Here is an 18,540-nt window from a genome sequence, read left to right on the forward strand (position 1 = left end):
TCTCCGTCGTTGGGAAGGTCAGATAGATCCTCTCCCTTGACAGCCAGTCGCAGCGCGAAGAAGAGATAGGCAATACAACACCGGAACATCCGCTGAAGAACTCGCACGACTGCCTACTCCGCCTTCTTCCCCTTCTTCGCCTCCTTCCTTGCCCGCCGCTCCTCCTTCGTCTCGCCCTCGCGCTTCTTCTCCTTCTTCTCCTTCTTCTCCTTGCCCGACTTCTCCTTCTTCTCCTTCTTGTCCTTCTTCACCTTGACCGGCTCCTCAACCTTCTCCTCAACCACGGGCGCGGACGCAGCAGGCGGCACGAACGTCGCGCCCATCCCGCCCGCCGAACTGCCAACGAACATCCTCCCAAACACGCTCGACAGGCCCGCAGCCGGCGCACTCGCAACCGTAGGCGTATCGGACGTGACCTTGAACGGGTCAAACTTGGCCGAGTGGACCTTGAACTCAGGCGAGGGAGAACGAGAGCGCTCTTTCTCCTTCTCCTCGACAGCGGGCTCAGACTCGGCCTTAGCAGCCTTCTTCGCGCGCTTCGCCTCCTTCCGAGCCTTCTTCTCCGCCTTCTCCCGCTTCTTCCGCTCCTTCTCCGTCTCCTCCTTCGCCGGGGCAGGCTCAAAAGTCGCCTCGAGCGAAGTAGTCGACGCAGACGCAAAGACCGGTGCAGCGCCAACTCCACCAGTCGAGACAGTCGTAGTTGTCGTGGCGGTAGAGACTGCAATCGAACTGCTCCCGCGAGGAGGGACGGACGGCCATCCATCGGTTCGAGGACCGTTGACGGCGAGTACGGGGGTGGACGAGCCGGATGGTGCGGGAGAGGGAGTGGCGGATGTAGGAGGTGCGAGACCGAGGATCTCGGCCATTGCGGAGGCGTTCGAGGCGGTTGCCATGCGTTTGGCGCGGAGGTGTTTCGAGCGAGCGCTGCGGACGGGAGAGATCAGTCTTGCCTGTAATGCAGGAGAAGCGAGCCGACTCACGCCATGCGAGGGTTCTTCAATGCTGCGAGGGTTGCGGGAGTCGGGGCGGGAGAGGCGGAGGCGGAAGAAGCGACGACAGGTGCAGGACTCGCGGCAGCGTCCTTCTCCGCCTCCGACTCGCTCGACGAGTCTTCCGACAACGACTCAGACGACGACCGTTTCCGCTTCTTCTTGCTCGGCTTGTCGTCGCCCTCTGGCACTGGGCTCGCCGACGCAGACAATCCGCCGCTCTGCTCCTTGAGCTTGTTCAGCCTTGCGAGGAGGCTGCCAAACTCTCCTCCGCCCGAGCCGCCGTCCGTCACGCCATTCTGCGGCGTCGACGACCCACTGCCCGCCGTGACGAACCCGCTGCCGGCGGTCGTGCTGTTCGCGCCGGACGCAACGCCCATCGCCTTCAACGACCCGACCACCGCAGCCGCACTACCCCGCTTCATTCCAATACCGAGCGTGTCGTCTTTGGCAATTGGGATCGCAGCAATCTTGCGCGAGAAGCCTGATCCGCCGTTCGCGAGGATGGCGGATTGGGAGGAAGCGTTTCCGAGCTGAGGGTTCGAGTCGGGGTTCCATCCCATCGAGGCGAGCAAGCGGAAGCCCGGTGCGCTCGTGTCTGCGCAAAAACAATCCTCTTAGTCAGCCTCCAAGCCCTACGACGAGTTGAGAGCGAACGAGACCCACCTGTTGCCCAGCGAAGGTTGCGCGGGTCATCCTGGATGCGCTGCTTCTTGGTCGCGCCGGAAAGTCCCATGGTAGCTTGACTGGGTCTGGAGCTGTCAAATGAGCCCAGCCAGCGGGCAGCACGAGCGTGAGCAGAGCGAGTGAGCAGAGATGAGCTGGGATAGCGACGAGGAGCGGATCCCGCTTCCTCGTGTTAAATCAGGCGACGACGGGATAATCCAGTGCGTAAAGTACTGCTGACGATGCACACTCTCCCGCCTTACTCTGAGCGAGTTGTGGTCGCCTTGTTGTGGTCGCGCCTCCTCTTCGTCCGCTTGCACACAGCTCTCATCGCTGAGGTCCCTCGTGCTGGGCGTGCGCAGCTGCAGAGACTCGTCCAGACGCTAGACAGACGCGCACGACACGCGCAACCCCCCTCGACAGACTCGCATCTTCTCCTGCCCCACCAACCTCGCATCTTCATCTCGCTCGTCTCGACGGGCTCAGACTGCCTCGCGAAGGATGTCTTTCCGCGGCGCACAGGGCGGACCTCGCCCTCAGAACCCGCCCGCACCCGGCCCAGCACCGCAGGACGCATACCCGTACCGCCAACAGCCTCCTCAGCAACCGGGAGCAGGTCCCCTTCCTCCCTCGCAGCAACAGCAGCCGAGACCCGCTCCTCAACCACCGGCTGCCGTGCAGGTTCCTGCGGGTGGATCGGCAAACAAGCCGCCGGCTTTGACGCTCGAGCAGAGCAAGCAGGTCGCCCGGACGCACTACACGGCTCTGAAAGGGTGGCTGCACGAGCAGGGCGCGCTCGCAGGCGGAAGCACTCGGTCGTGAGTCCATCGGATCCTCCGACTCTATCGGAAACGACGACGTGCATTCTATCATCAGAATCTCCGAATTCACCTGCATCTTTCCGCGTCCGCAGGAATGCCCGCGAAAAACTCACTCGCTTGACAAGGCAGCAGTTCCAGGAGCTATCGACGGATGTGTACGACGAGCTGATGCGGAGGATTGAGGACTCGAACGGCGGTCAACCGGGACAGCGTACGTTTTCGCCCTTCCCTTCTCTCGCGGATGCGCTGACTGACCTGTCTACCGCTCGCAGAACCATTCCTCGCCGTCCGCCCCGACTTCCACCCGAAGCGCAACCAGGCGCGCCAGAAACTCGCAACACTTCCGCTCCTGCGGTTCAGGGATCTCGCGAGCGACGTCTACTTCGAGCTGGACAGGCGGTACCCCGAGTTTGCGGACGAGGATGTGCGTCGTCTCGTCGAGTCTCAAGCTGTGACAGGCTGATGGTATCGTGACCCGCAGAACGCCAGCCTTCCCTACTCGACTCCTACCGGCGGCTATTCCTCACCCATCTCCCGCGCCGACTCGCTCACCTCGACGAGCGCCAAGCCCGGTCCATCCTCGATTTCCTCTCCTCCGCCTACTGCAGACCGCCGTGCGCCAACACCGACGTCCGCAGCCGCCTCTCCCGCCCTCTCTTCCGCTCACATCCCGCCGCCCATCACCGTTCCAGCAGGGAACGATGTCGTCGTGCCGAACAAGTCGACCATGGTCGTCGAAGACCCCTCTCCTTCGCCTACCGTCCATCGCGGCCCTTCACAACCGTCCAGCGGCCCGACTTCACCTGCTGATCCCGCCCACGCGCATACGACTTCTGGAAACGTACCGCCCGCTTCCGCGTCGAGCACGACTGGGGGCTTCAACTACGGTTCAGGCGGTGGACCTGCTTCGGCCTCCTTGCGATCGCCGCCTCTGAGCGGCCACGAAGACCGCGGGATGCAGTCGCTGCAGAGCAGTGCGGGAGCTGGCTCGGCGCTGAACCGAGCAAGCGAGGCGAGCAGTGTGGGCACGAATGGGAGGTTCTTCGGTGGGTACGCGGGGAGTCAGGCGGGCGCGAGCGAGGCAGGGAGGAGGTCGGTGAGTCGTGAATGCCTCGTCCCCGTGCCGCATGGGCATGTCTGAATGGCATCGCACACGCTGCTTCGTGAGCCGGAGGTATCATGATCACCGAGGCTGACTTCAACTCGAACAGTGGGAAGGCGAGCCGCTCGACAAGATCCGCTCGTCGTACGAGTACAAGCTCACGATGCTGCAGAACCGCGTTTCGGAGCTCGAGCGCGAGAATGACGAGTTGAAGGCCTCAAGGGACGATGGGAACAGGTGGGAGGGCGAGAGGAGGCAGCTGGAACAGGTGCGTTGCAGCTCGCACGCGTCAAGTGCACCCGTCGTGTCGAGCGGGAGAAGCTAATCAAGGTTCGTTGATTCCGGTTTGCAGCGCCTCGACGAGCAGTCCTCGCGCCTCCGCTCCCTACAGCAAGAGAACGAAACCCTCCGTTCTTCCGCTTCTCGCTCGCCCACGTCCTCGTCCTCCGATGCGCAACTCGGCACTCGCCTACACGAAGCCGAAGAACTCGCCTCCGAGCTACGCGGCGAAGTCTCCTCGCTCGTCGACGAGATCCGACAGGTCAGCGAGCGAGCGGATGAACTGCAGGCTGAGGTTGAGCGCGAGAAGGAGGGGCGAGAGAAGGCCGAGGACGAGGCGAAGACTTGGAAGGAGAGATGGCAGGCTGTCAAGCTCGAGCTGCGGAACGTCAAGGGTCAGTCGCTCTCCTGACTTGCTATCTGCGCACAGTTCTTTCGACCCGCACGTACGCTCGCATTCTTCGAGGAAATCGACTGACCACTGTCTACCCACACAGCTACCTCCCAACTGTTCAGCTCGTCGATCAGCGTCGACGCCGACTATATGCCCGCCTCGTCCGACGGCCTGATCAACGACACCTCCGTTGCCGCCTTCCAGACCTCGATCGACGACCTGTTGCAGGCTGCTCGATCGAAGGAGCCGACATCTATTCTGCCAGCAGCTCGCGCCGTCGTCAATGCCTGCGAGAAGATCGACGTCGACGTCCAGGCCATCCCTCACTCTCGCCTCGCCTCTCTTCCGCCTTCCGACCAAGACCTCGTCGAGTCGCTCAAAGCGAAGATCAATGCGACCCTGTCGAACCTCATGACCGCCGTCAAGAACCACGCAACCTCGTTCGGCGTCTCGCCCGTTTCGCTCGTCGATGCCGCAGCGAGCCACCTCGCCACCACGGTGGTCGAGCTCGTTCGGATACTGAAGATTCGACGCACGACCGGCGGGTCCTCAGCTCGCGGACGCGACAGTCTCGACCCCTCAGCGGCGTTTGGCGGCGGATCCTTCCGCAACGGCGGACCGAGTTTCACGCGCGAGCCCATGCCGCCTCTTCACGAAGACGCACCTGCGCAGGGCGAGGACGACACGATCTCGATTCCCGTTCCCGCATCTTCGTCACCCGCTCCTCCGGCACCTCCCGCCAAGGAGCGAGCCGTTTCGCCGACCCCTTCGCAAGCGGAGAGGAAGGACAAGGGCTACTTGAGCGGCGGAATGTCGAGTCTCCTCGGCGGCGGGAGCGTCAAGCATGCCCTCGAGGCGATCGGCATCTCGGGCAACAAGCGCAACAGCGTCGACACGCTTGCGTCCGAGGCGAAGGGCAAGGAGCGAGAATCAGGCACGACTGCGATGAGCATGGCGACGGACTCGACGCACTCGTTCGCAAGTCCGCAGCAGCAGTCGCACGATCGGTACGCGCACGAGGACCGACAAGAGTACGCCTCGCCAAATCCGTACGACCAGCGCCAGCCGTCGTTCGAGAGCAGCCGGTCGGCCGCCTCGCCCTCGCTATCCCACCAACAGTACGAGCGATCGCCGTCCTTCCAGGATCAGCACCAGGGCAACCTGCCGTACGACGAGCGAGGTCCGTCCTTTGAGTACGGCTCGCCATCTCAGGGTCGCCCGAGCTCGGAGTTCGGCTACACCGGTCAGCAGCAGCCTTATCACTACCAAGATCAGCAGTACGGCGGCGGCGACAACGCTTACGGCGGCGAGGATCACGGCGCTGGGGGGTACGGGCCGTCAAGCCCTGGGATGAGGGGTCACGAGCGGGATCCGGAAGAATTGCGGGTGCGTTCCGATGCCTTCCTTCTCGCGAGGCCGCACAAATGCTCATCCATTCTTCCTCCACACAGTCCTACATCGAGAATCAGACAGAAGCGATCGTCCACTCAATCCAGTCGCTCCTCTCCGCCATCCGCTCCGGCGCACAGTCTTCCGAGCTCAACGAAAACCTTACCCAGATCATCACCATCGTCTCTTCGATCGTCGCCATCTCGCAAGAAGCGCTTCCCGACCACGCTCGCGACGAGGGCGACGCGATCCTCCAGGACTTGACGACGCACTGCGACAAGCTCAGCGAGATGCAGAGCCAGGCAGCAGGTGCGGGTCCTGATGCGTTCACTAAGCAGACGAAGCAGGCGATGGCGGCGGCGAGCTTTGGTGTCGCAAAGAGCCTCAAGCAGCTCTCCCTCTTCCTCTTCCCGTCGGAGTCAGGCATTTAGACGCCTTCCTCTCTTACGAACTCGTCACGTAGTTGTAGGATACCTCGATCGTGCACAGTAGACCCTGTAGTTGCATAATATCGACACACAGCCCTTCTATCGCCCGAGAATGGTCCCTCCCGCGCTGCACCTAGTGCTTCTCCAGCACCCTCGGCACGCACTCGAACCAGTAGCCGTCCGGCGACTCGATCATGGCCATGTTCGAGTACAGCTCGTTGTACGCCTGAATCGGCTGCGGCGTCCCGTTTGGCCATCCGACCGTCTCGGCACTCGACACGCCCTGCTCCTTGATGATCTTGCAGCCGTACTTCTTTGCTCGCTGGACGAGTGCGGGGACGTCGTCAACGATCAGGCCGAGGTGGCCGAAGCCAGACATCGCAGGCTCGGTAGGGTGGTGGCCGGAGGCGTAGCTGAAGTCCTCGTTCTCCGAGCCGTGGCGCTGCGAGTAAGATGTGTGTCATCCTTGCGAACGAGCAGAAAGGTGATGAAAAGGTCGGACGAACGTGGATGAGCTCGACAAGTCCCTTCTGATTCGGAAAGTCAGCCCACACCTTCTCCGTCTCGTCGTTCTGTTCGTCGCCGTGGTACATGTAGTAGCTGACGCAACAAAAGGGTGAGCGACTGTTGCGATCGGAGAAGGAGGACGCGGGCGCACATCGAGAACGAGCCAGCGTTGTAAGTGAAGAGCGTCCGCATGCCGAGCACTTCGCGGAAGAAAGCAAGCGTGATTTTCGGGTCCTGTGAGGTAGAGAATATCAGCAAATGAGCTGAAGGAGTTGGAGCGAGCGCGAAGACGGACCTTGATCCGCAGGCAAAGATGGTGTAGATGGATTCCCTTCGTCTCGGTTGGTCGAGGGGCATCGTTGCCGATGTCTGCAGGATCCAAGCCCGTCAGCAAAACATTTGCCACCGCAGCCAAGGAGAGACGCAACGCACTATGTTGACCAGGCTCGCCGGCGAGCGAAGTGTAGTGGACAGCCATGTCGGACAGCGCAAGAGCGGGAGCAGGAGTAGAGCGAGGAAGAGAGCAGGCGACGAGAAGCGGAGAATGCAAGCGAGAGAGCAGCACGAGCGGGAATGGGCGCGAGCAGATAAAGCGGAGCGCAACGTCCTGGATCCGTGTGGGGGCGAGTTGACCTCCCCCACCTCTTCTCTTCGCTACGCCGCACCCCTGTCGCCCGGCTCTCCCCTCGCTTCGCCTGAGAAACCCATCGCGCTCGACGTGACGAGTTCGCGAGAGGGTGCGGCGGTGTCGGAGAAGTAGGAGACGATGAGTTCCCGCGCGAGAAGCGGTTCGCGGAGGGTGCCGAGGACTTCCGGTTTCCGAGACTGCTCGTTCTGCGGACAGAAAACCCATTAGCGGTCGTTCACAAGCGCACGCAGCCCATGACATGTCTCTAGGAGAGATGCGGTGCCAAACAGCGAAAGCGTTGACGCACCCTGATCTGGAAGAGCGCCGTCCGGTCGCGCGCAGAATAGTAGACCTCGAGCGGCAGGCCCTTCTGCAGCGTCTTGGACGGGAAGAAGCTCTTGAACTCGACGAGAGCGGCGCCGGTCCGCTGTGAGGCGCCCAAATGGACCGAATTAGCGAAGCCTTCTGGAAGAACGCGGCAGACGAAGATGGGCAGGACAGCTCCGCACCTCGCTCATGTTATCAGTGAACTCGTTCGAGACGCGAGGGACTTGCATGCGAGCGGTGATGGCGCGAGTGAAGCCGTCGCGCAGGTGAGGGAGGGAGGTATTGCGAAGGGGGACTGCCGGGCGACTTAAGGTCAGCACAAATGAATCGCTCGGTCGAATCATGCTTCTTCGGAGGAAAGCAGCCGTGGAATGGACGCACTGATGACTATCGCCGCGTCCGCCTTCTCCAGCAAGCTTTCCATCAACAGCTCGCCCTTGGGGCGGTCAGGCTCGCCTGAAGGAATGCCGAAGGGTGGGATGAGGCGCTCAGGGGTAAAGCCCTGCGTTCGGAGACCTCCTGAGCGGTGTATACGGGACGGGGTAAGCTGGAGACGAGACAACGCACCTCCCATCCGGCAATCTTCCCATCCTTCGCCCACTGCAACTCTTGCTCGCTCACGTAGAACCCGACAGCGTACACCTTGATGTTCAAGAATGACACCGTGCGCACGCCCGTCCCAACGAGCCTCAGTTGCGTGCCGTCAGGCGAGGTAAGGCGAGAAGGGAAGGGAGTCGACGTGGTCGGGTCCGTGTAGATCCCGACAGGAGCGGGTGCGTCGGCGTGGAGCGGTTGCTCTGCGAGTGAAGAAAGGACGTTCAGCGTCCAATAGGACCCTCTGACAGCTTCGACGGAAGAACTGAATGAACGTACGTATCGGCACCCACTCTGGCTTGACCTGCCACGCCGTGTAGGCCAGTGCGGCTCCTCCGAGCAGTCCCACGACCTTCCATAGCACCTGCGTGGGTCGTGCTGCCCGCGAGACGGTCGCGAGCGAGCGACATGGGGGTGTGGGGCGAGGAAGAGGCGGTTTCGAGAGCGGCAAGCGCAGGGTGCGAGTGGCCTGTCGTGCGAGCATGCTGAGTGTGTCTGTCCAGTTCCAGCTGGTCTAGCGAGCGCAAACAGTCGTGTGCTGACCCTCGTTCTCCCTCGTCGACCTCGTCTCGCTCTCGGCCTCATCACTTACGGTCCAACTCGCTCAGACTGGCACAATGAGCAGCCCAATCGACATTCTCATGTGCGTACATTCCACGATGAGCTCAGCAAACCCACTCACGGCTTGCTCTCGTTCGCAGTGTCGGCTTCGGTGCGGTGAGTGCCTCACTCTCCGAACGGCGACTGCATCTCGCATACGCAGCGAGGAGGGCTCGCTGACGCCTGAAGAGCCTTACGAACACTTGACTCACCCTTGAAGAGGATCACTTGCAGGTTGGCACCGTCTACGGGTGGGTTCTCTCCCAGAACTCGAACGTCCGGGTAACCGCTATCGCCCGCTCTTCGTACGACGAGATGTCGAACGGCATCCGCATCGAGTCGGAGAAGTACGGCGAGATTAGCGGGTGGAAGCCGTACAGGCTTGTGAGGGACGCCGACGAGGCGAATGACCGCGCCTACAAGTATATCGTGCGTCCCGCGGTTCCTTCTCTCGCTCTGTTTGTATGCGTACTGACTGTTTGTCGCTGGCAGATCTGCTCCACCAAGGCTCTTCCCGACCTCCTCCCCACCGCCTCCGTCCTCGCCCCTTTCCTCGAATCCCGGCATGCGCAAGACACCGTCGACCTCGAAGACGGACCTTGCGTCGTCCTGATCCAGAACGGCATCGGCATCGAGCACCCTCTCGCATCCGCTTACCCGTCCATTCCCATCATCTCCGTCGTCGCGTGGATCGGAGCCAACCTGAAGCCCGGAGGACGCGTCACGCACGGCATGCTCGAGAAGCTCATCATGGGCCTCTATACTGGCGAAGGAAGCGAACCTGTCGAGGGTGAGCAGGTTGAGGACGCTTTCGGCGACCCTCACGGCTATCGCAAGGGGCCTGACGGTCCCGAGCGTCTCGAGGAGGGCAAGCGGCGACTGAAGGTCTTCGCCGACTTGATCAACAACGGCGGAGGAACGGCGGTCGTCGTCGATGACATCCAGTCTAAGCGCTACGAGAAGAACTTGTGGAACGCCGCCCTCTCGTCCCTTTGCACCCTCTCGCGGTGCACGGTGTCTCAGGCGGTAGACCCCGCCGTTCTTCCCTACACCCTTCCCGTTGTGCGGCGGACGATGCTGGAGGTCATGTACGTCGCGCGGGCGTGGGGATACCAGGAGGACGTCTTGCCGCTGCGCTGCGTCGACGAGGGTGAGTTCGCCTCTCGCGGTCCTCCTTCCCACTCGCGCCTTTCTCTTTTCTCCGCCGTCTCGCCTTCTCCTCACCCACCCTCGCTGACACTGCGCACCTCCCCTGGCAGCCATCAAGATCACGATCAACAACTACCAGCGCCCGTCTCAGCACTCCGACCCGAACACTCCCTTCAGTCCGCAGCGCAGCGACCCGTCCTACGGCTTCCCTACCGAAGGCGACCTAGCGAAAGAGTCGTTCGAGTCGTCCTACAATTTCAAGCCGTCGATGCTTTTGGACGCCGAAGCCGGGCGTCCGATGGAGCTTGAGCCCATCATTGGCTCGCTGCTTGATCGTGCACGTGCAAAGGGTGTCCCGACACCTCGACTCGACATGGCGTACTCGGCGCTGAAGATCCAGCAGGACTTGGCCATCCGCGCGTACTCGTCCTCCGCGACCTATCAGGAGCACATCAAGAACTGGCTCTCGAGGCCACCTGCTGTTGCGGGACTCGGAGCAGCAGGCAGGAAGGCGTGGGAGCGGGCGGTCAAGAAGGCGGAGTTGCCCGAGCACGAGCAGGGGAGCGTCGAGATGGCCGGCTGGCGGGACAAGAGTGCGTGCTCTCGCCGACCTCATTTAATCTGCTCATGCTGACAGGTTGCTTTCGACAGTCCCGGGCAAGCCCGTTCGTGCCGACTCGAAGAACATCTGAGCAATCGGCGAGAAGCAAAGTTGCACTACAAGCGTTCGACCCAAATCTTGTGGGCTCTGCAGCGAGAGGGACGATCAACAGACTGCGTTGCCAGACTTCCGACCAGAATCTACAGGCGCTACTCCTCGTCCGGCGAGTGCTTCTTCGAGCGGTAAGTAAAGACAACATCGCCGCCGCTCTTCCACATACAATGCCGGACCGTTGCGAGCGTCACGTTCGTCGGTAAGACTTCGCCATTGACGAGGATCTCGATCTCCTTCTCTGGATTGAACACGTCGCCGTAGAGGGTGAACCCGACCGCCGGTGCAGGTGATTGCGGCGCACTCGGCTCGGCTGATGCAGCGCCGCCGTCCATGATCGACGGAGCGCGAGAAGGTCGGCGCAAGTCGAGCTTGTCGGCGACGTAGCTGCAGACCTTGTGTACGCGGAGACTGCGGTTCGCTGTGAGCCGGGCGTTGCTGCGAGAGATGCTGTCAGTGGACGTTCGGGAGCCGGGGAGAGCATAGAACGCACTTGTTGGGCAGCTCTGGCAAGCTCTGGTATCCCTCGCCCTTCCATGGCTGCAAGATGAACGACTGCGGGTACGCGAGGTCAGCTCTTGCTTTGCGGCGGATCAGACTCGGTATGCACGCACCACCTTGACTGGCTCCTTCGCCGGAATGCGATTCCCAAGCAAGAAGTCAAGTAGCCACAGCGGAGCCTTCTGCTCGAGGACGCCCATGTCTTCGTAGCTCGTGCCGACGAGACCGCGGTACTTGACGCTCCAGGCGTCGCCCGTCTCCTCCGAGATGATGATCGCCATGTCGGGAGCGTATTGGATGGGCGGCGCCTCCACGAAGGGGCAGGGCGCGAGCGGACGCGCGAAGACGGTGTCGAGGATCTGCTGCTGTTGCTGCTCTTCCAGCGAGCGTCCCTGCAGTACGGTTGCGTCAGCAGGAGATTGAGGACGAAGACTCAGGTGCTCACGTCATGAACGACAGGCGGGAGAACAGGAGCTGCAGCAGGCTGAGAGTCGGCCTGTGCCGATGCCTTCTTCGAGTTCTTCCCGAGGAAGCGAAGCCGACCCATGAGGGTGCCTCCCGGCGTGGGCAGCGGTACGCTGGTGGCGTTCGGCGTTGGTGGCTCGCTTGTCCGCGAGCTCATCGTAGGCGAGGCGAGCGGCGCGGACGTGGCCGAGTCAGGCGGAACGGACGGGCGCAGCGAGAAGTAGTCGCCCTCTGGGCGGTCGAGCGTCGGCGTACGGCCACCGGCAGGTACCGGCGTCTGTACGAAAGGCGATTGCGGGATCGGCTCAAGCTCCGCGCCGTGATTACGAGGCGAAGTCGGCGGAATGGCGAGAGGTGGCAAGTCGGGCAGAACGGCTCGCTTGGTGGCGGGCGTGGCGAGCGCGATCGTCATGCCGGGTGTTCGAGAGCCCTTCGGGAGGGCGGTCGGCGGAGAGGTGACGCTCGGCAGAGGGATGAAGCTGGGCGTAGGGGTAGTGTCGCCCAGCGGAGCGTCGTTGCCGAACAGAGCGCTGGGCGGAGGAGCACCTGTGGGCGCCCGCAGCGCCATCTCGGCTTCAATAAAGCCATCAAAGAGCTGCCGCAGGACCCACTTGCCGAGCGACAGGCGGTGGTCGGGCGGGAAGTCGTCGGAGGGGCCGACGCCGCATTCGTCGATGTAGGCTTCCGCGTCGAAGACGCGTGTCTCGTCGAGGTGGATCGTGAGGGAGCCGATGCGAGTGTCGCACTTGCACCAGGGAGCGATCGAAACTTCGCCCTCGATCCGCTCGCGCACGTAGTCGAGCAGGTCGTAGCCGTGTCCACCTGAGCTTGCGACGCTCAACGCCGACGTTGATCCGGCATCGGACGGACGACGCTTCGCAAGCGCGTCCTTCAGGTCCTTCGCGGGGAAGATACCGACGCAGATTCCGCGAATGATGTCCCACAAAGCGATCTCGTCGTCCGCATCTTGCGTAAGGGCGTGCTGGCGGTCATTCAGCAGCTCGCTGCGTATCAAGCCGTAGCCGCCCTCGATCATGTCGTCCGGCGACGTTCGCAAAGGGACGGCTTCGGCGGCGGACTCGCGGTCGAAGTAGTCGCGTTGAGCGATGTTCGTCGCGTCGTGAGTCGTCTCGACGATGCTCTGTGCTCGTCGGTAGGACGAAGAGGATGCTGCGACGAGATGAGGGCGATGAGGACCGCCAGAGATGCCCGAGACGGTGGAGTAGATGGTTGCGGCATCCGGGTCGCGATAGTGGCGGATGAAGGCGGGCGCGAAGTACGTGTCTTCGGGAAGCGTCAGCGGAACGAGGGAGTCGTAGGGAATGTCGCAGCAGGTTGTAGAGCTGGTCGAGAGGCTTTGGTCGAAGGAAGGTCGGGTGGCTGACGCGAGAGATTGACGAGGGGTGCGCAGCGAAGACGGACGATGCGTGGGCGCGACACCTTGTCCCGTCAGCGGCAAGCGAGGAGTTGGCGAGGAGGACGTTCGGTTGAGCGGCGAGGTGAGTCCTTCGAGGAACGAAACTGTAGGCGTTGGTCGTTCTCGCTCGGGACTAGAGGGCGGCGATGTCGGAGACGGAGGAGTAGGTGAAGGCGATGCGGCAATCGCCATAGGTGACGTCGACAGCGGTACGGGCGACTCGACAGCTCGATCCTCCGGGACCGCCAACTCGCCATTCTCCCTCGCATTGCGCAAGATCGCCCTCGACCGGTTCATCTTGCGCGGCACATCCTTCCACCGCTTGACGCCGCTGCCTCCTGCCGCCGCCCAGACCCAGCAGTCATCCTGCGCGACCATCTGCGTGATGCCCTCGTTGCCGGTCCTGTCGCTCGGATCGTCGGGACCATCTCGTGCGAGGACAATGCACTCGCCCTCGGCCGGATCGCCCGTACCCTCGATGTCAATCTTGCAGAGATTGCCATCGCGGTCGCCGGTGTAGAAGACCTCGAGCGAGGGATGCTGCGAGAAAAGCGACCATGCCGCGCTCGCGTGGTGCGAGAAGGTGTGCAAGCACTTCTGCGCGGCGAGCGACCAAAGCTTGACGGTCGAGTCGGAAGACGCAGAGAGGAGCTGCGAGAGAAGTCTGGTCAGCATCATCCACCGCGAGTGGGGCGAGCGCTGACTAAGCGGGCTCACCCATTTCCCATCCTCAGCCAGGAGGACGGCACGGATGTTGTCGGTGTGACCGCCGAGTCGCGAAACCTGCTTCTGCGAGCGAGGGTCCCAGACTCGCACAACTCGTTCAGGCGTTCCCGCTGCGAGAAGCGAGCCGGACGGCGTGGTACCGAGCGAGTAGATCGAGCCAGGAGGGCTGGGAAGCTCGACTGCGGGAAGTGAGCCGGATCAGCGGTCAGTCCAGGCCGCAGACGGAGTGAGGAGACGCACCAAGCGGCGAGCTCGGCCTTCCCTCGCCAATGTCCCAGAGCTTGATCTTCCTGTCGAAGCCTCCGCTTGCCACCCAGGTCGAGTCCCGCCCAGTCGCGAGGCATCGAACGTAGTCGGCGTGTCGTCCAATGGGCGTAGGCGTGAGTTGCTCTTGATGATCTTGCGAATGCGGGTTCCAGGCGAGGACGAGAGAATCGGAAGAGGCGGAAACGAGCGTGCGGTTGTAGTTGGCGAGGACAATGTCGTTGACCCAGTCCGTGTGAGACTGGATGCACTGGTGAAAGCGGGCTTTTGGCGGAGAGCTCAGTCGCTTCAGACCGTCTTCGTCGATCTGCCATCGGTCCTGATGCGGGATTGGCGGACTGTCGCCGTTCGTCTGACCGTTTCGCAAAGACAGTCGACCCGTGGCGGCCGTCGAAGTCGAAAAGGCTCGCGCTTTGCTGGGCCGCCGAGGCTCGACGCCCTCGAGCTCAAGTGCGCTTGTCGCGGCAACAACGTCATCGAAGTCGTCGCTGTCCGCCAGGTCCTCCTCGTCCTCAAGGTCCCCTCGTCCGTACGGCCGTCTCCGCGCCTTCGTCGGCAAGCCCAGTTCCCAGGAGCACAACAAGCCGTCTCTTCCTCCTGTGTACAAGATGCCGCCAGGCGTCTCGTGCTCGCCATCCGTTCCGTCGGGATGCGAGAGCGGTGTAGAAAAGTCGAGGGCGAGTGCCTGCACGGCGAGGCGATGTCGAGGATGGGCGTCGTCGCCTTGCGAGTATTTGTGTCGGGACTGGACTGCATACTCGCCGGTGAAGGAAAAGAGAGGCGTCGTTTCCCCTCGTCTGGGTACGGAGAGAGGAGGGAGAGCGAGAAGGGGTGGAGGAGCGGTCGGCGTCGGGATCACGTAAGAGACTCGTCGTGGAGGAGGAGGTGGTATCATCGTGCCGTATGGTCGCTGAAGGCTGGAGAGCAAACCGTCAGACGGCGATACCGAAGCGGGGTGGGAGCTGCTTCTGAACCCAGCGAGACGCTCATGCTGCTTCATACCGACACGTAGAGAGTGTGGACTCACTGACACGCCAATCTGGGATCCTCCACGCCTCGCCAGCCGCTGTGTCCGGTTGCAAGTCTGGTGGGGGATTCGGCGAGTGATGAGGGACAAGGTGGGTGAAGGAGATCTCGGGCGAGTCGGAAGTCGTTCTAGCGCGTCAAGACAGCACTTTGCAATCCAGCGAGAGCCAGTCAGGCCGCTTCGAGCGATGTGAGCGACGGTGAGAAGGGGCAAGTCGGCGGAGGCCCCTCTCGTCAAGCCGTTCGACTTGTCTAAACCCTCGCTGGCTTCGCCGCGCTGGAAGCTATTGAGCGTAGCCGCCTGATGCTGACCAGCCAGGCACTGAAGAGCACGAAGAAAGTTGCGAAGAGATGCGAGACAACTGCAAAGTATGGACTGCTCGTGCCACGACTGTATGTGCGACTGAACGAATGTCTATGGACTGACTCAACAAAACCAGGAACCCAGCAACGGTAACGCATCTTCCCTCGCATCACCCGCCGTTCCGCTGCTGCCTCTCCCTCGCAGCAACCGCCGCCGCGCGGATCTCCTTCTTCTTCCCGCGCTCCTCGTCGGCCGCCCTGCGCGCGCCCCAGTCGTCGAGAAAGGTGCCGTCGCTGTGTTCGCGCTGACGGCGGACGAGGATGGTCCAGCCTTGCTGGCGGTCGGGAGGGAGGTAGATTTGGCGGTGAGGCGGAAACTGTGGGCACGAGACGGATCAGGTTCCGTAAGAAACGACGTAACGTAAGGAGACTCACGAGCGTGGCAGGCGTATCGGGATGTGCTTGGAGATAATCCTCAAGAAGCATAAAACCGCGCTTCTTGATCAGCGAGGAAAGCACCCTCGACGACGGCTTGAAGAAGACTGTAGGTCGCACGACATCAGCAAATAGCTCTAACAGACAAAGGAGGAGCGTGGACGCACGCATCGTCCAGACGTGCCGCAGATTTGGGATCGCCGGCTCGCCCCTCGCCAGCTTCTCCGCGTTCAAAGCCCTGATATCCGCGTCCGCCCGTTGGACGAGCGAGCTGAGCATCAAACTTGTCGCGTCGAAGATCTCGCCGGTCGGATCCTGTCAAAGCACCGGATCAGTCGGGTACCTTGGCTTGCGACCGAGAGCGAGCGCACCCAAGGCAAGACGAGAGAGAGGAAGAGGCTTCCGGCCGACAGCTGTATCACGGGAAGTCAGCATCGACGTCAACAGCTGAGGACTGGCTCGCGGCGCACCTCGGATTCCGCCAGCACGAATCCTGCAATCTCCCTCCCCTCCTTCAAGATCGTGCCCCCCTTCGAGCCGCTACCAATCGGCGGAAGCGGCAGCCCTCGCACGTCTTCAGGCGACTCGGAAGTCGAGGCATCCGACGCCTTCGACTTGGTCGGCTTGCTGGTCTTGCGCAGGTTGGGCGTGCAAGTCCGCAAGGCGAGGTAGCGGCGGATGTTGTGCGTCGACTCGATGTCCTGCAGCATCAATCTCGAGTAAGCTTGGGAGAAAGTAGAGGCGCTGAGGAGCACGCACGTTGCGAAGGATCGGGTCGAAGCCGAACCAGCCGCCGTGAGCGTGTTCCGACGCTTCCGCATACGTCGTCCAGATCGCGCCGTCCTGCTCCATGATCTCCGGGATGCAGAGGCCTGTAGACGGCGACCATCAAATGTCAGCGGAGGGGCAGCAAACGCGAAGCCTTGAGCCGCAGTTGGGAAGGTCGCTGCGCACCTGCGAGCATGGCGTTGATGAACAACGCCTTCAACTGCGCCGACAACTCGTCCACCTCGTCCCTCGGAATCTCCGTATTCCTCCACACGCTATACTCCATCGCCGGAAACGCCCCAAGCCGCTGATGATTCAGGACGCAAGTCTTGCGGTTTTGGACAAACAGCTCTTTCGAGCGCCACTTTCCCGTCCCTGCGCGTGCTCCGCCTCCTCCGCCGCAATCTGTGCATCGTCGGTAGCGCGAGTCGCAAGACGAGCAGACGACTTCGATCATGAAGGCGATTCTGGCGTGAGGGGGAGGGTCGTCGAGCGGGAGAGGGAGGACGCCGCCGACTGCGATGTCGCGCAAGCAGACGTCGCAGGCGGTGGGCGTCGAGCGGTCGTCGAGCCGCTTGTTGCGGCGGCGGAAGGAAGGGCCTTTGGCGCGGGCGACGGAGGGGCGGCGGGAAGGACCGGCGACGGGGGGCGAGCCGGCGTCTTCGGCGGGAAGGGCGGTGGTCGTAGTTTCGGGGGAGTACTCGGCCATAGGCGACGCCTCGTTTGACGACTCCCAGCAGCGGAGGCAGGTGAAGGCCGCCGCATGTGGGACGTTCAGCTCTGCCCGCTTGCCGCGACAGATGAGGCGGGCGATCGGTTCCGAGCAGACGACGCAGACGGCGGGAAGGTCGACCGTGAGCTTCTTGTTCGGGTTCGAGTTGGCCTTGACCATGTCGCCTGCTTGACCGAGTGCGGCTGGGAGATTCATCCCCGTCGCTGTCGCAGCTGAAGACGCTCGTCGAGTCCGCTTCGAGGCGAACAGGTCGCTTTGTAGGGTGCTAGAGGACGGCTGCTCCGCGGGCAAACGGAAGGGCAGGCTGGAAGAACTGGGCAGAGGCGGCGGGAGCGAGGGTACGGGAAGAGACGGGTTCGGCAACTGTGAGGACGAGTCATTGTCAATCTGGCTGTATGAGAGCTCGTCGTGCGGACTGACGATCGAGAAAGTCTGGTCGAGTCCGGCTGAAACCGGTCGAGAGGCGGAAGGCAAGGAAGAGGCGGAAGGAAGAGTTGGATAGAGCTGCGGTTGATAGGGAATGCCAGTCGCATGGTAGGTTGTCGCGGCTGGATCGACGGGCGCATCCGAAGAAGGGAAGGGATAAGGCGGCTGAAGCGAGTGCACGGTCGAGGAAGAAGGGTCGCCCACTTGGACGATGCTGCACCCCTGCAACGGTCGACAGGGCTGACCTGGCAGACCGGAATCTCCGGCATTCAACCGACCCCGCACCGCTCCAGATGTCAAGCGTTGTTGCGAAGATCTCCGCCCCCTGCTGCTGTTCTCCTGCGCCCAATCCCTCGCGCTTCTCAACGCCTCCGACTCCTCCCGCTGCTCCTGCTGCTCGACCCGCTCGAACTCGCGCTCGACCCCGAGCTCGAGCTGTCGTCCGACTCGTACTCGTCCTCCGACGACGAGCTGTCGTACCGCCTCCTCCGCTTCTTCTTCCGGCGCCGCTTCCTCACTACCGGCCGGCGCTTCTTTCGTCGATGGCGGTGGTGGTGCGGTGGCGCCGACGGGCGCGAGGCAGGCCTCGCAAGCGAGACGGCGAGGGACCCGAAGTAAGCCAGTACCCACACGCCCAGACACCTGCAGGCCGCATCAGAAATTGCATCAGCTTGATCTTTCTCGGTCGAGAGATGTGAGACCCGCGTGCGCACCCGAAGTAAGCCCAACGGATCGCTCCGTCCGTGATGCCGTACCGTTCCAAGCCCAAGTTGACTTGCACGAACTGCATGCTCGGAGGTACGAGTCAGCGCTCGCACTAGAGGATGAGAACGGCGCGGACGTACGCCTGCGACGATGAGGGTCACGCCGAGCAGCATGTGAAGCCATGCC

The 18,540-nt window shown here is 62.5% G+C and overlaps 7 protein-coding genes across 7 annotated transcripts; 2 read left to right on the plus strand and 5 right to left on the minus strand.

Annotated features, from left to right (window-relative positions):
- Positions 1 to 113: 113 nt before the first annotated feature.
- Positions 114 to 1,725, minus strand: RHTO_02520 (Pin2-interacting protein X1; the record flags this gene model as incomplete). Its single annotated transcript, XM_016416194.1, has 3 exons — positions 114 to 924; positions 981 to 1,587; positions 1,656 to 1,725. The coding sequence occupies 3 exons, from the start codon at positions 1,723 to 1,725 to the stop codon at positions 114 to 116; spliced, it is 1,488 nt and encodes a 495-aa protein (XP_016271691.1).
- A 431-nt stretch (positions 1,726 to 2,156) lies between these two features.
- On the plus strand, positions 2,157 to 6,071 carry RHTO_02521 (cell polarity protein; the record flags this gene model as incomplete). Its single annotated transcript, XM_016416195.1, has 8 exons — positions 2,157 to 2,473; positions 2,569 to 2,687; positions 2,749 to 2,900; positions 2,958 to 3,572; positions 3,688 to 3,846; positions 3,931 to 4,252; positions 4,355 to 5,637; positions 5,703 to 6,071. 8 exons carry the CDS (start codon positions 2,157 to 2,159, stop codon positions 6,069 to 6,071), a joined length of 3,336 nt encoding a protein of 1,111 aa, XP_016271692.1.
- A 130-nt stretch (positions 6,072 to 6,201) lies between these two features.
- RHTO_02522 (lactoylglutathione lyase Glo1) lies at positions 6,202 to 7,053 on the minus strand (the record flags this gene model as incomplete). Its single annotated transcript, XM_016416196.1, has 5 exons — positions 6,202 to 6,510; positions 6,575 to 6,668; positions 6,727 to 6,809; positions 6,871 to 6,944; positions 7,008 to 7,053. 5 exons carry the CDS (start codon positions 7,051 to 7,053, stop codon positions 6,202 to 6,204), a joined length of 606 nt encoding a protein of 201 aa, XP_016271693.1.
- Positions 7,054 to 7,229: 176 nt separating this feature from the next.
- On the minus strand, positions 7,230 to 8,608 carry RHTO_02523 (chalcone-flavanone isomerase; the record flags this gene model as incomplete). Its single annotated transcript, XM_016416197.1, has 6 exons — positions 7,230 to 7,409; positions 7,511 to 7,630; positions 7,713 to 7,825; positions 7,912 to 8,032; positions 8,098 to 8,327; positions 8,404 to 8,608. 6 exons carry the CDS (start codon positions 8,606 to 8,608, stop codon positions 7,230 to 7,232), a joined length of 969 nt encoding a protein of 322 aa, XP_016271694.1.
- Positions 8,609 to 8,741: 133 nt separating this feature from the next.
- On the plus strand, positions 8,742 to 10,565 carry RHTO_02524 (protein of ketopantoate reductase family; the record flags this gene model as incomplete). The annotated part of the gene is made up of 6 exons (XM_016416198.1): positions 8,742 to 8,767; positions 8,826 to 8,841; positions 8,959 to 9,153; positions 9,217 to 9,874; positions 9,984 to 10,466; positions 10,525 to 10,565. The coding sequence occupies 6 exons, from the start codon at positions 8,742 to 8,744 to the stop codon at positions 10,563 to 10,565; spliced, it is 1,419 nt and encodes a 472-aa protein (XP_016271695.1).
- Positions 10,566 to 10,683: 118 nt separating this feature from the next.
- RHTO_02525 (WD repeat protein) lies at positions 10,684 to 14,853 on the minus strand (the record flags this gene model as incomplete). Its single annotated transcript, XM_016416199.1, has 6 exons — positions 10,684 to 11,023; positions 11,079 to 11,140; positions 11,200 to 11,478; positions 11,532 to 13,619; positions 13,686 to 13,873; positions 13,935 to 14,853. The coding sequence occupies 6 exons, from the start codon at positions 14,851 to 14,853 to the stop codon at positions 10,684 to 10,686; spliced, it is 3,876 nt and encodes a 1,291-aa protein (XP_016271696.1).
- A 604-nt stretch (positions 14,854 to 15,457) lies between these two features.
- Positions 15,458 to 18,537, minus strand: RHTO_02526 (uncharacterized protein; the record flags this gene model as incomplete). Its single annotated transcript, XM_016416200.1, has 10 exons — positions 15,458 to 15,664; positions 15,723 to 15,829; positions 15,890 to 16,037; positions 16,094 to 16,135; positions 16,193 to 16,423; positions 16,482 to 16,594; positions 16,677 to 17,586; positions 17,644 to 18,291; positions 18,363 to 18,433; positions 18,495 to 18,537. The coding sequence occupies 10 exons, from the start codon at positions 18,535 to 18,537 to the stop codon at positions 15,458 to 15,460; spliced, it is 2,520 nt and encodes an 839-aa protein (XP_016271697.1).
- Positions 18,538 to 18,540: the final 3 nt, after the last annotated feature.

The sequence above is a fragment of the Rhodotorula toruloides genome, assembly GCF_000320785.1.
Source record: "Rhodotorula toruloides NP11 unplaced genomic scaffold Scaffold19, whole genome shotgun sequence".
NCBI classification, from domain to species: domain Eukaryota; kingdom Fungi; phylum Basidiomycota; class Microbotryomycetes; order Sporidiobolales; family Sporidiobolaceae; genus Rhodotorula; species Rhodotorula toruloides.